Source organism: Primulina eburnea, chromosome 10, assembly GCF_022965805.1.
Source record: "Primulina eburnea isolate SZY01 chromosome 10, ASM2296580v1, whole genome shotgun sequence".
In the NCBI taxonomy this organism is placed as follows: domain Eukaryota; kingdom Viridiplantae; phylum Streptophyta; class Magnoliopsida; order Lamiales; family Gesneriaceae; genus Primulina; species Primulina eburnea.
Window position 1 is genome coordinate 17343333 of NC_133110.1, and position 13360 is coordinate 17356692.

General features: G+C 34.8%; 2 protein-coding genes across 3 annotated transcripts; one reads left to right on the top strand and one right to left on the bottom strand.

The window, feature by feature from the left end:
- Positions 1-339: 339 nt before the first annotated feature.
- Positions 340-3276, top strand: LOC140803168 (transcription factor bHLH90-like). Its single transcript, XM_073158882.1, has 8 exons — positions 340-496; positions 626-811; positions 1134-1206; positions 1530-1598; positions 1698-2099; positions 2174-2374; positions 2456-2632; positions 3044-3276. The coding sequence occupies exons 1-8, from the start codon at positions 393-395 to the stop codon at positions 3104-3106; spliced, it is 1275 nt and encodes a 424-aa protein (XP_073014983.1). The 5' UTR covers positions 340-392; the 3' UTR covers positions 3107-3276.
- Positions 1890-12191, bottom strand: LOC140803167 (monocopper oxidase-like protein SKU5). Of its 2 annotated transcripts, XM_073158881.1 has the most exons (10): positions 11877-12191; positions 10496-10605; positions 10155-10425; positions 9927-10065; positions 8042-8405; positions 7340-7705; positions 7158-7236; positions 5425-5621; positions 4930-5030; positions 1890-2102 (listed from the first exon to the last, which is right to left on the bottom strand). In XM_073158881.1, the coding sequence occupies exons 1-10, from the start codon at positions 12024-12026 to the stop codon at positions 2095-2097; spliced, it is 1785 nt and encodes a 594-aa protein (XP_073014982.1). In that variant the 5' UTR covers positions 12027-12191; the 3' UTR covers positions 1890-2094. The 2 variants fall into 2 exon arrangements, with proteins under 2 accessions (XP_073014982.1, XP_073014981.1); XM_073158880.1 differs by lacking the exon at positions 1890-2102 and having other exon boundaries at positions 4648-5030; positions 11877-12189.
- Positions 12192-13360: the final 1169 nt, after the last annotated feature.

A 13360-nucleotide genomic window follows, 5' to 3' on the forward strand; every position in this document is an offset into this window, starting at 1 on the left:
AGTGCTTTTGAACAATTCTTGGGCAACAATTTGGGTACAAATATTTGCCTATTTTTGCATCCTATCACCATAATTCTGTTTTACATGACTGTTAAAGCAATGATAGGAGTAGAGAGAGAGACAGAGAAGACACGATATCAGATTCTTCTGACAAATTTTATACAGAAGGGATAGGACACTTTATTCCGTGAAGGTAGTTAGCTTGTCGTCAAAGACATGGCCCTACAGTATAACACTAACAGTATAATGTATTTTGATTTACAAAACCAACAGTTGAAACATTTGCCTGCAAAAAATTTGATTTTTTGTCTTATTATAAATGGACCCTTGAAGCTAAAAGTTTTCTTTGTGTATATACTATATATCGAAGAATCGTTCAAAAGGTTGGAGACATGGCAGCTTTTTTAGAGGGAGCATTAGACTGGGTAAGACCCCTTGTACAGAGCAAGGCATGGGACTATTGTATCATTTGGAAGTTTGGGAATGACCCTTCGAGGTACTATTTTGCTACTGCTTCATGGGATTTTGTTTTGTGTAATGCTAATGGCATGTATGATATCCGATAGTTTCTGGGGTTTCACCTTTTTTTTTACGTTTTCTAGTTCTTGATAGTTGTTTTGTTCAGGTTTATCGAGTGGGGTTCATGTTGTTGCAGCGGTGCAGATAGAGTACTTGAGAACATAGAATTTGTTGATGGTGGAAGTGGTTTGGAAAGAAATGAGTGTAAGGATACTTGTTTTAAGCATTTGGTGAGAACTAAGGCTTGTCAAGCGCTGGCTCGGTTGCCTTCTTACTTGCCATTGTATTCTGGGTAATCTTTGGCTTGTCTACTTTTGTTTGGTACAGTTGGAGTAGAAATGTGGGAAACTTGGTGATGTTTCATTTAAGGAGTGATGCCCCCGTTCTCGGCTACTGGGTCTGGCCGGTGGCGGAGAATGGGGTTGGAGATTATTCGTGTATTTCTACGTTATATGCTTACAATATATATGCACAAAAATACCATTTCACATTCCTTTAGTATTTCGATGTTTAGTTTCCCATGATTATAGTGAAATTTCTGTCCGGTCTGCTCCGGCCTATTCTATTCTATTTGAGAATCAAGAATGTGTAATGTTTGAGGTGCCATTGATCAGGATTCATGGGGAGGTGGTGGTAACAAAGCAACCAGAATGGATATGCCGTGGCAATGTCTCTGCTTCAGATAATGTACTTTCTTGATTATCTCTTCATATTGACATAGAGATTTTGAAGTTCCAACGGCGATAACATGATAATTTTTCTTAATAAGAGGCTCTGCTCTGTTGTTTTTATTTGTGGTAGGATACAAATACTATAATTGGATCATTTTTCATCATTACGAGCTTTTGAACAAAGCGATTTGGCTGTCAAGCTTTTGAAAAACTAAACAGTTACCAACAGAAACGTCCTTGCGAACTCAAGACAATGGATGCATAATGTTTTATAATAAACTTATTAAAAGAATTACCAGTTTCATCTATCTGAACTTATGGCACTACCCTTTCCTGCAGGAACTAACTGGAACCCAAGTTCTCATTCCAATAGCTTGTGGTCTGATAGAGCTCTTTACTGCAAATCATGTAAAAAAACTGCGTTCTTTCTTGAAATATTGATGTGCTTATCTCATGTTTTAACAAAACAATGACAAAATATTGCTCATTTGCTGATTATGTTTCCAGGTACCCAAAAATCCAAAGATCATAGATTACATTTACACCCGGTTTAGAGTCTCAACTAAACAAGAAAGCATATTTGGTGATTCGCATGATTATGTGAACTATGTAGACAAATGGTCTCCTACGAATTTCATTCCTCCAATGTCGCAAACGTACTTGGAAGGATCATCTACTGATTCTTGCCTTCCAAGTGATCCCGTTCTTGCCATAATGAAACCAAAAAGAATTAGTAGAAAATGGGCAGATTCATCGAGCATAATCTCGTGGAAGAGAAGTCTTAAGAGTTGGCAGACCGCAGAAAATGGACAGTACAAATCAAAGAATCTTGTCACGGAGAGAAACAGGAGAAAGAGAATAAAAGATGGGATCTTTACTCTTCGGGCACTAGTCCCAAATATTTCTAAGGTCCTGCAAAAAAAAAAAAAACATTTCCATTTTTTTAAGCCAATAAGTTTGTTCATTCTCTTCTTTGCTCACAGATGAACAGACTCGCCACATTGGGGGATGCAGCTGCTTACATAGAGGAACTGCTTGAAATTATTGAACATTATGAGAATGAACTACAAGAAATGGAGGTTGACCATTGTGGCAAAATATATGGTAAAAATGTTGAAGAGAAGGCACCTGCTTTTAACCTCAGTGCAGGTCAATCCGGAGCTAATGAAAACAAACCAGCAGAAGTAAACATGATTGTTAATGACTTTATTTGGATTTTAGAAGAAGTTCGCATGTACTTATTTTACATTTCTTGCAAATTTTAGGCACGGGTTGAGGTAAGCCAACTTGGGACCAAAGATTTCTTGCTGAAACTTGTATGTAAAGTAAGGCGAAGCGGCTTTTCAATGTTGATGGAAGCCATGGACTCTTTGGGACTTCAAGTGATCGATGTTAACGTTACGACCTTCAATGGCTCAGTGTCGAATGTGCTCAGAGTACAGGTATTCAAGATAAGTCAGAGCATATATATACTTGATCTATACACAATATCATGATAAATGGATGCAAAGTTTTGCTAAAAACATCATTAAGAAAAAGAAAGAGAAAAAATAAAAGAACCCTTTCTTGGCAACTTGGAGAACATCAGCGTATGAATTTGGTAGATATAGGAAAGATTTCGCCGCCGTTGTATGCTATGTTTGTTTAATATGCAAAAATCACTTCACTCCCACCACAACCTACATTCTGAATCATTATCTTGTTGAAATAATCGTCATAAATATTTTTAAGGATTGTCCTATCGACACGACTACTGTAATATGTAATATTAAGGAGTGTCCTATCCCACACACCGATAACATCTGCACGACCACTTGTACGATATAAGCTAACATAGTAGTTCCTTCTTGGAGGCTAATCATATGGAGATCGAACCGAAGACTTTGAAGAACTCATTGATCCAGTTGCTAAGTTAGAACAGTCGATGAAGCAGTAGATAAAGTCAAGAAGAGAAGGGAAGGAAATATTTGAAGAATGGAAGTATAGAAACTTAGAATTGTTTTGTCATGCTTTGGATTTTTTATGTAATTTCCTAAACACTGAAATTATGCAAAATTCCTTTCAACTGGTGGTGATCATGTTGGAATTTTAGGTAATCTACAACTCATTACGCAAAGATAGTTTATTATCTATATCAAATACAAACCTCATCTTCAACTCGCTAACTTTAACCTAAAAAAAATATTATCAGAATATTCCCAACTATTTTATGCACTATAGCTAATTTATTCCACAAATATTTATTAACATGTTAATTAAAATATCAATACATTAATATTGTATTAATTAATTTATACATTGAAATGATTTTAAAAATTAATTAATTTAAATTATAATTATGTAAATTTATATAATAATTTTATTCAATTTATTCAATTAAATATAACATTATAAAAGAATAAGTAAGTTAATTATTTATAGACTAGATATATTTTTAGAAAAATATTTACAAGTTTATTAAAATTAACAACTGCAAAATGCAAAGAAAAACCAAAAAATAAAATACCTAACGCTATGGCATCATATTGCACAAAATTTGGTGAGCCCAGAAGATAGCGCTGCATTGGAGGAGAGAAACAGACGCTATCTTAGCATCAGACATTAAGATAGAGTCCGGTTGGAGATTGTCTTGCAACCAGTGGCAGAGTCAGGAATTCCATCCTATTCGGGCTAAAATTTTAAACTCTAAAATCCATTAATATTTTAAATTGATTTACCCGGGCTAATATCATATTTATCCAAAATTATTAAAAAAATTTTACATATAAATTTTTTTAAATTTTTTTGGACCACCCGGGTTTGAAGCTCTCCTTCCGCCGCTGCTTGCAACATGAAACGGCTTGCATTTACGTTTGTGAAAGTACAATTGCTAAAACATTCATATATATATATATATAAATTATATATATGATATTTATCCATCGTGTTTACCCCAAATTGTATATATATTATATATATGATATTTATCCATCGTGTTTACCCCAAATTGTACATTCAATCAATAGATAACTGTCACCTTATTGGTGTTGAATATAATTAAGCATATCCAAATTGTACAATCAATAGATAACTGTCACTTTATTTGTGGACACGGAGGTGAACAACATATTCATGAGAAAGTAAGCATAAGATTCTCAAGGCCTTTAAGAGAAAATAGTTACATAATAAGGTGACAGTATTATTTCTAGAGGGCTACTTTGTAATACACGAAATTGGTGTCTTAAAGAAACTCATATTTCTGTAATGGAATACTGAAAGATGAATAATAAACACTATGCATTCGTATTTCTAAAGCGGCATGGTCACACTAATGCAGAAGTCTATTATAATTGTGAAATGCAGCACATTGATATGCACATCTTCATAATCATAATATACCTTTAGAGACTCTCTGTATCACAAATTATTCAGACAATAATCAGAGCAATTCAGACACTTCGAATATAGTAAAAACTTTCGAACTTAATAGATAGAAATTTAAACATTTTAGGTAATACATATGCAAAGTGCTGCTCTTACACACCACACCGCCTGCTTGACCAAACATACAGAACCTTAATTGCTAAAAGGAAAATGTACAAATACAGAACTTTCCATATCCTTTGTGCAGAAAACGAACGTTTAAGATGACTCCAGGCAACAAATCCTGGCTTGGGTTATGTTAATTCCAGAGATCATGATTTCTTTTTTTTAATAATTAATAGCAATGCTTAAACTAATTCTTCGAGTTAGTGGGCACCTGAGAATATTGACAAAGCCAAAAGAAGTACAAGCATAGCAATGTGGATGGCTTTATCCAGAGATGGTGCTTCAGAGAAGTTGACTCTGTGAGACTGGTCCCTGCAAGAGCCGCAACGTAACAGATGTTACCACCTTACTAAAATTTGATTGTAGAAAAACGGTGAAGCAATATAACAGGAATCATGTGGTTCAAGCACGATGCTTACTGACATGAGACGATGCCCAGGTGGGGCTTACAATCCATTAATCCATCTTGGTTTACATTACAATCATCACCTCTTTCTTATATAATTGAAAAAAATTTGAATAAAATAAATATAATAGAATTTCTTTTAATAATAAAAATTACATAAAATATATCGTATACTCAACTAACATCAATTTTAAAATATATCGATTTGATCTCTAGAGAAAAAACCACGTTAAGTGCACAAAAAAGAGGAGAAAGTATGTTTTGAAATAAAAAATATAGGAAACATATTTGATTGCTTACTTCTGTAAAAAAGAGAGTGAACCACAATAGATGACATCATAAGGTAATGGAACCTCGTCTTTGTCTTCCTCCGGATTCACAACGCTGAGATAAAGTTCCTGACCACGATACCATGAGTCAAGGTTTTGTGTACGAAGGTTCCACATCCCAGCATTATCAAGAGAAACTAAAATAGCCGTCCAAGCGCCAGGAAAAACCTGACAAGTAACAAAATGGAATTTTCAAAACACTCCTAATATTATCGTTCGGAAAAAACAAGTAGGAAAGAGTAGAGTAAGACAAACCCAATAACCAGATTACTGGCGGCAGTAAAATGTATCTACAAATTCGTGGTTTTGAACGTGTAACAGTAAAATGTATCTACAAATTCGTGGTTTTGTACGTGTAACGTTAAGTCCAAAAATTATCTAAGTATTTTCTCTAACAACGTAATTCAAATCGATACCAGAAATTTTGTGAGGGAACCACATGGTATTAGCTACAGCATTTCATTTTTCCCAAAAATTGTTCGATGATATGAAAAAAATGCACCCATATGGATACGCCTTTTAGCATGATAAGCTGTGGGCCCGAAGAGAGCGAGGAGTGATCACCGGTGCCATGAGGTTACACGGACAATGAGCGACTCTTGGCAGGGTTCTAGGCGAAGGGAACATAAATGAACCGATCTCGCGTCGGAATGAGAGGGATTCTAAAACTGTTCAGGTATGAAACTGTGCAGTTGAGGAGGACTTAAAAGATTTGATATGTACTACTCATATCAAGAAGGTGCATCTTCTTTTTGGTAGCTCATCACATAAGAAATCCAAGGTAAAGTGTGCTTGACTTGGGCAATTATGGGATGGGTGACCCCCTCGGAAGTTTCTTAGGGTGCATGTGATTGAGAACATAAGAACGCCGAAAAGACTCGTCTTGGTACAGTGAGAACAATCGTCGAATCCGGGACGTTACATAAGCATTTACAAGTGAAGCAATGGGATGTCCATTTCTTCTTTGGGAACCAAATTTATGTTAATAATCACATGATATCCATGATCAAACAAAAAGTCTCAATTTGTTGATCAATCCGTCAAATAGTTTTGGCATCTGCTACAACAATTGTTTATTTTAAACTTTTGGTTCTCTCTCTGATACAGTGAAGAAGCTGTGGACTATTTGCATGTCTAAGATGCCGTAATCCAACAAATGACCTTAAAGCAAAGTAACAGAGTCACATCAAAATGGATTCCAGAATTTCCCCTTTTTTTAAATGTATGTATATCATAATAAAAAAAAACTGCAGACATTAAAGCTGCTTCATCCAATAATTTTCTACCTACCCAAGGACATCCGGGAATGGGGACAATCAAATACAAATATTTAGAAACCACAAGCTCTTATTTTTAAAAAATATTGCTAATAAAAAAATTTAAATCTCTCAAAAGAAAAATGAGTATCATACAAGGATAAAATAGTTAAAAAGATTATTTTCCCAGAAATATTATGTAATTTCTTTTAGTTTCCAAAGAGACACTGAAAAAACACTAAAAACCGCAACTCAACACTTTTTTAAAAGCAAAAGCCAGCCATACAGCCATGCACACTCCTTTTCTAGAAAATGGTTTTTTCTAACATAAAAACCGTTTTTTAACAACTTTTCCATCCAAATGCAGTTGGCTAGGCAATTGACAGCAAAATATATAATTAAATAAATAAATAAAAACTTCAAGTAAAAGATATAGGACAATGACTACCTGGGTAGTGCATCGAGCCACCCCATCCCATTTGTTATAAGTGCTTCTGCTGTTCTCGGTCCACACCCCATAATCCATCCTGTGGGTCAACAAGAAGTGTCAAACTTTCAGATTTTTCCCTTACCAAAATTAGAAGAATGAAGCACTGAAATAACCTGAAAATACTAAAATTTCGTTCTTACCCCACAACAAAAAAGGAGTATCCGTCTAGATGGTAACTATGAATAGAGGTAGAATTGTTTTGAAAAATAATTTCTATAAATCCTTTGAAAGTTCCGTTAATGACAGACGTGTCAACTTTTGCAGGTCTATTCATCATCCTCTTAGGAAAATCAAGCTTGAAGATCCCTGGGACCTTAAATTGCAAAGCAAGCATGAGAGGTGTTGAAGGAGCTATATAAGAAATCCCATTTAGAGTGTTACGCCATTTTCCATCGACAAGTTCTGGAAGCCTATTAAGGATGACATATACATCTGTCACAGATATTTGCCCATATCTAAAAGATCCTTGCGGATTTGGACGGGCGGCTCCAGCAGAAACATTCCATCTGTATTAACAAAGCTGTAAGTTAAATATCTAAAATCAAAGATTATGCTCATATGAATTACGCAACATACAATTATTTTCAAAGAAATAGAAAAAATGATATGAGAGAGGATCAATTAAAGTTTGATTCTCAAGCAATGATCTAAAACATCATGATGTGATATACCTTCCTTGGGAATATAAGACCATATTATGAAAATTGAAAGGTGCATACAGAAGTCCATCCAGTAAAATTAAAGCCATTTGTTTCAGAGTAAGATAAACAATGTTCAGGTAAATATTTCACAAATTTATAAAGTAAACAAAAATAAAAAGAATGACTTTGTTTAGCTAAAACCTTATAGATCTTGCTTGACTCATTGAGAAATCTGTGTCATGTTCATCAGGAGGATCTGGAAGAGGACCTGAAGCAGGTCCCTGGGAATTTGAGTAGTGTAATATAGCAACTCCTGTGGCCTTTGCCCAAGCTGATGAATCGGTAAACCTTGGACTAGCAACGATGTAATAATCACTGAATGCATTTTGATCCATTGTTACCAAGAACGAATATGACTGACCTACATGGATATCCATGTTTGAGTAGTTCTGTTGCATGGTGTAAGACCCTTCAGTTTCTACAAGGATCAAATTATGATTTTGAATCCTGAAATTCAAGCTAGTAGAGATTCCAACATTGTGAACACGGAAGCGATAGGTTTTGCCTGTTTTACAAGAAAGTTCATCAACAGAATAATTGATGTAAATGAATTAATACATGTGATTGAACTTTTACATTATTGAAGCAAGCTGCCACAACTAGGGGTCTAGGGGTGTGGACTGGTTCGAGTTTTGATAAAAATCCTAAACAAACCAAATTTATTGGAAATACTAAATAGCAAAACACAGAGACCATTAATCGTCTCTGTGTTTCAAATCCTAAACAAACCAAATTTATTGGAAATACTAAATAGCTCAATCACTGTATTGCAATAAATTTGAATAAAGGGCTAGGACATACAAAGGTATTGCAATAAATTACGGGATTTCACAGTGATTGAGCTAGAATTTGACCACATAGTAGAGTTTCAATAACTTTGTATGTCCTAGCCCTTTATTCAAATTTGAGTTCCTGCTTGATCGTTGAATACCGTTATATTTAATTGGAAATTGTTCTAGTTAGTTAATTTAGATCAATAATTTTGTTCTCTTACAGTTATTTATTAGTCTAGCTTAAGTCAAGCAGTTAAAGTTATAGTGAATCGACCCGGACTCCAATCCGACTATACCTTGGAAGAAGATCTGAGAATGATAAACACGCATAGAAAATAACAAATGAATTTCTTATGGTTATGACTCCAGTTCGTTACATGACTCCATATTCTGAACATGAATCAATTTTTACCAGTGTTCTAAAAAACGCGCTTAAGCTTGAAGCTCGACAAAAACGCTCCGCTTCGGAGAAAAGCGGGAAAAAGCGGATAAACTGAAGTTTGACCGAATTAAGCGTAATTAAAGCGTTTAATTAAGTGTTTTTAAGAATAATTAATCGCATCTATTTATTTTTAAATTTTTATTTTGAAGGTATGTCTTTTTATTTTAAAATAATAAATTAAATTTATAATTTAGATGTTTATTTTTTAATTTTAATTATGATTAACGATGTATGATAATGATTTGACAAATATTTAGCATTTTTTAATGTGATCTAGTTGCAAAAACAAATAAAGATTATAATTTTGAGATTTTTATGCTTTTATAAATATGAGAATTAATGCATCAGACTTAATTTATCATATTTATGTATTATTTTATCGATTTATTGGTTTGAGATAATTACAATTACACTAAAGATAAAAACGCTTTTTCACGCTTAAGCTTGTGCTAATCTCGCTTAAGCTTGAAAAGCTTGGAGTTCGACATCCGCGCTTCGAGACGCTTCACGCCTTTTAGAACCTTGATTTTTACTCTTTATGTTATATTATACAAGTTACAAGTAGCAAAAACAAAGAGAAATAGTTATGTCAGGTCCTCCCCTATATGTTCATATCTCACAAGCCATGCCACAAATTCCATCATGAAATGCACATAAATAGTTCCCTATTCTCTACAAAATTGTTAATATCTAATTTAAAATTAAGCATCTATGACAATAGCTACAGAAAAATGATAAAGCACAAGTTTAATGCGGGCATGAGAAGGGGAAAGGCAGCACTTGGCATCCTATGCAGCCAGAAGAGGAATACCTGGTTCAACATTTATAATCTGGTAGGATATACCATCCGACACCAAATCTACATTATATCGGTAAGGACCTAATCCGTTAATTAGGACACCATCTGGAGCTCCAAGACTAGTTTTGCTCACAATATCATCTCTGAGTTTCTGTTAATCCATTAACTATTATAAATAACTCAATATAATCTCACACTTATAACCAATGAAAGGAAAAATATCACATATCCTTCCCCAACCTTATGATCCTTCATGTACCAATCACTGATAAAGAGGGTAACATCTCCATCCGGTAAGCCAAAAGGCACAGGAATAACTTCTCTGTTGTTAACAATGATTCCACCATATCCACCAGCAGCCCTTTGGAAACCAAGGGAAGGGAAGTAAAAGAAACTTCCTATCTGGTCTTTGACCTGAAATTGGTACGTCCAGTTCCAACCAGCGGGAATGGGACAGTTTGTCCCTGAAACACCATCTTGCCACGAATTTTTTCTTTGTTGAATGCCATTCCTACAATTCGCCGAGAACAGTTACTTCAGTACTATAATCATTGTCAATATACTGAAATACAGAAAAATACCATGTGATAAGAAATGGTTCGTCTAGATTATTTTTGACATTGACAACAACATTCCAATTGGTGGTGACATTCAGAATGGGACCTGGAAATTGCCCCTCTATTCCTATCACCTGAAAATATGATATTCAGGAGTCAGATGCAGCCTGCTGGTGGGCGCTCTCATAGAGAATTAACAGCAGAGACAACAGATAACTAACTATACATGAAATCACATCGCCAACACATTAATTTTTTAAAAGTTGTGAGGGAGAAAAGAAAAAAATTCAGTGAACTAGAAAGTAGAATTATGGCATGAGCACAAGAACAAATAGAAGTAAAAAAGAGGAAGAAGCTTGATAGGTCAAAATTGTGGAGATAATTAGCAGGAACATATGAAAACTAGCGGCCGAAATGACACTATGAGAAATGCCAAAACTGATTACCATCTGAAATGGTTTCAACAAATAAAAACACCTTGAGTGAGCAGTTAAATATAATTCTCTTTAAAAGTAATAAATTAAATCAAAAATTTATTATTTCACGCCTAGAAGGTTAACATATATATATGATTAATACAATCATTAATATTTTTATTACAATACAATAAATTAATTAATAGAATAATCTTACTTAAAACTTAAAAGCACTGGCAGTTATGCAAACATTGATTGTTGTATGGCTATGCACAGATGGATGGTGTGTGCATAAAAAACCTCAAATAAATCATACAGATGGTGAAGGCAACAGAGCTTGAGCAAGGAAGAGCAGGGCACAAAACATTAGCATGTATCACGCATAAGCAACCAGTATCTGGTGACAACAGCAGCTACAAAGTAAAACGCGAGATCATGATGCTATGCATGTGAGACCCTGTCCTTACCCGGACATCCGAAAACCAACAGGATGTGACACCCTCTCCTTATTGGTTGATAAAAAAACTAAAAGTGAGGTGCCAGCCAAGACAAATTATAAGATTTTGTAGTAGAGTTATTGTATGATAAAATCTAATCAGTTCAGATTAAAACAGTTAGATTATAACCGGTCTGAACATAACGAAACTAAACTAGAAAGCATAAGATCGTAACTGAACTTGATTCTGCCTTTCATAGGGACTCAAAACCATCAGGTTTCAAGACTCGTTTTAAGAGTTCTCAGGCTACAGAGGGGGACTAGCTAGGTACAAAAATAGTAAAAAACAACCAAATAACCGAACAAACTGAGCTTCCTTCAATCTTCCCACTTCACCAAAACTTAAACTTCTACATGAACACAATAGTCAAGCACAAATATATTCGACCTATCACTCGCAAGAAAATACAAAAGTTTCCAATTGAAAAAGGGCAAAAGTAAATTAGAACTTAAAATGGAAAAAAATAACAATGAGAAAATTAGAAAAAGCAACCTGTTGCTTGACCCCGAGAGGAGCAGCGGCGATGTACGACACAGTCCAGTCATAGAAAACAAAAGGGTCTTCCCCTAAGACAACTGGAATCAACCATAGAAGTAAACTGAAGCAGAAGTACAAGCGATTATTCAGTAATCTAAGGAGCATTGATTGTAAAACGACCACGGAAAATAATGGGAAATCCTCCCTACTTTCAGATTACAAAGATTCAGTGAAATTATATTTTCGATCATTTGGTGTGAATGTGAGATGAGAAAAGGGTGGGGTGAACCCGTTATTCTTGCCAGTGGGAACCGAGCCGTTGTACTTTATTTTATTACACAGTTCTTTATTTTTGTCAGCACGTTTTGTTTTCAAATTTTTTGTCTGCACTACATTTTTTTCAAAAAACAATCATAGATAGTATTGAGCAGAACATAAGACATGTTTTATAAGAAGTCCCAAAAAATCAAGGGAATTGCATCATCATAAACGAGCTGCCTACCAAAAATTAAACATATGTACGCCAACTGATGGGCAATTGAATTGGTGCTCCTCGGGCAATGCTTGACTGGTGAGGTAGGTAAATGCGAGTCGAGTGAACGAATGTCCTATGAGATCGATGCCTCCATAGATTACCGAGCATTAACCATAAGTGCATGAACTGCTGCAAGAGCGTCGGATTTAAGAGTGGGTCTAATGTGAGACCGTCTCACGGATCTTAATTTGTGAGACGGATCAACCCTACCCATATTTACAATAAAAAGTAATACTTTTAGCATAAAAAGTAATACTTTTTCATGGATGACCTAAATAAGAGATCAGTCTCACAAATATTATCCGTGAGACCGTCTAACACAAGTTTTTACCCTGATTTAATTATCCAAGTAGTCCATCCAGATGTTAAAGCCCTTGAAATACCTTCCTTAATGACAATGAGTTCTGCAAGATGAGGTGTAAATTTTGCTGGAAGTGCTCGGCCCTCAGCAAAAATGATATATCCTTGCATGTCTCTCCCAACCAGTCCAACACCAAAGTGATCGAACGATGCATGAACTGAGGCATCCACATTAACCGTAAGGTCCAAGAAATTTAAAGTATGTAACCTGAATTTATGCAATCTAGGGATTTAATTAAAATTTGTGTTTAAATATTTTTATGTATTTAATGCATGATTATCGCATGGTAAGGGTTTATTTCTTGTTTATTTTAAAGTTTCATGCATTAGGGATTAAGTTGCATTTCGCGCTCGAACGAGAAACGGAGACAGACGATATCCAGGAAAAATATTTTTATTGAATAATTTTTTAAATTTTTTAATATGATGTGTTTTAATTATGATCTTTCGAAATTGGTCCTTGGTGAGTATTTTTACTCGCCGAGTCGTAGTTTTTATCGGTACGCAAATTTTACCGAATTTTGAGACTTTTTGAGGGTTCGAGCAATGTTTTCAAAAACGCACCAAAACGAATATTTTTTGGGAATATTATTGGGCTTGTTGT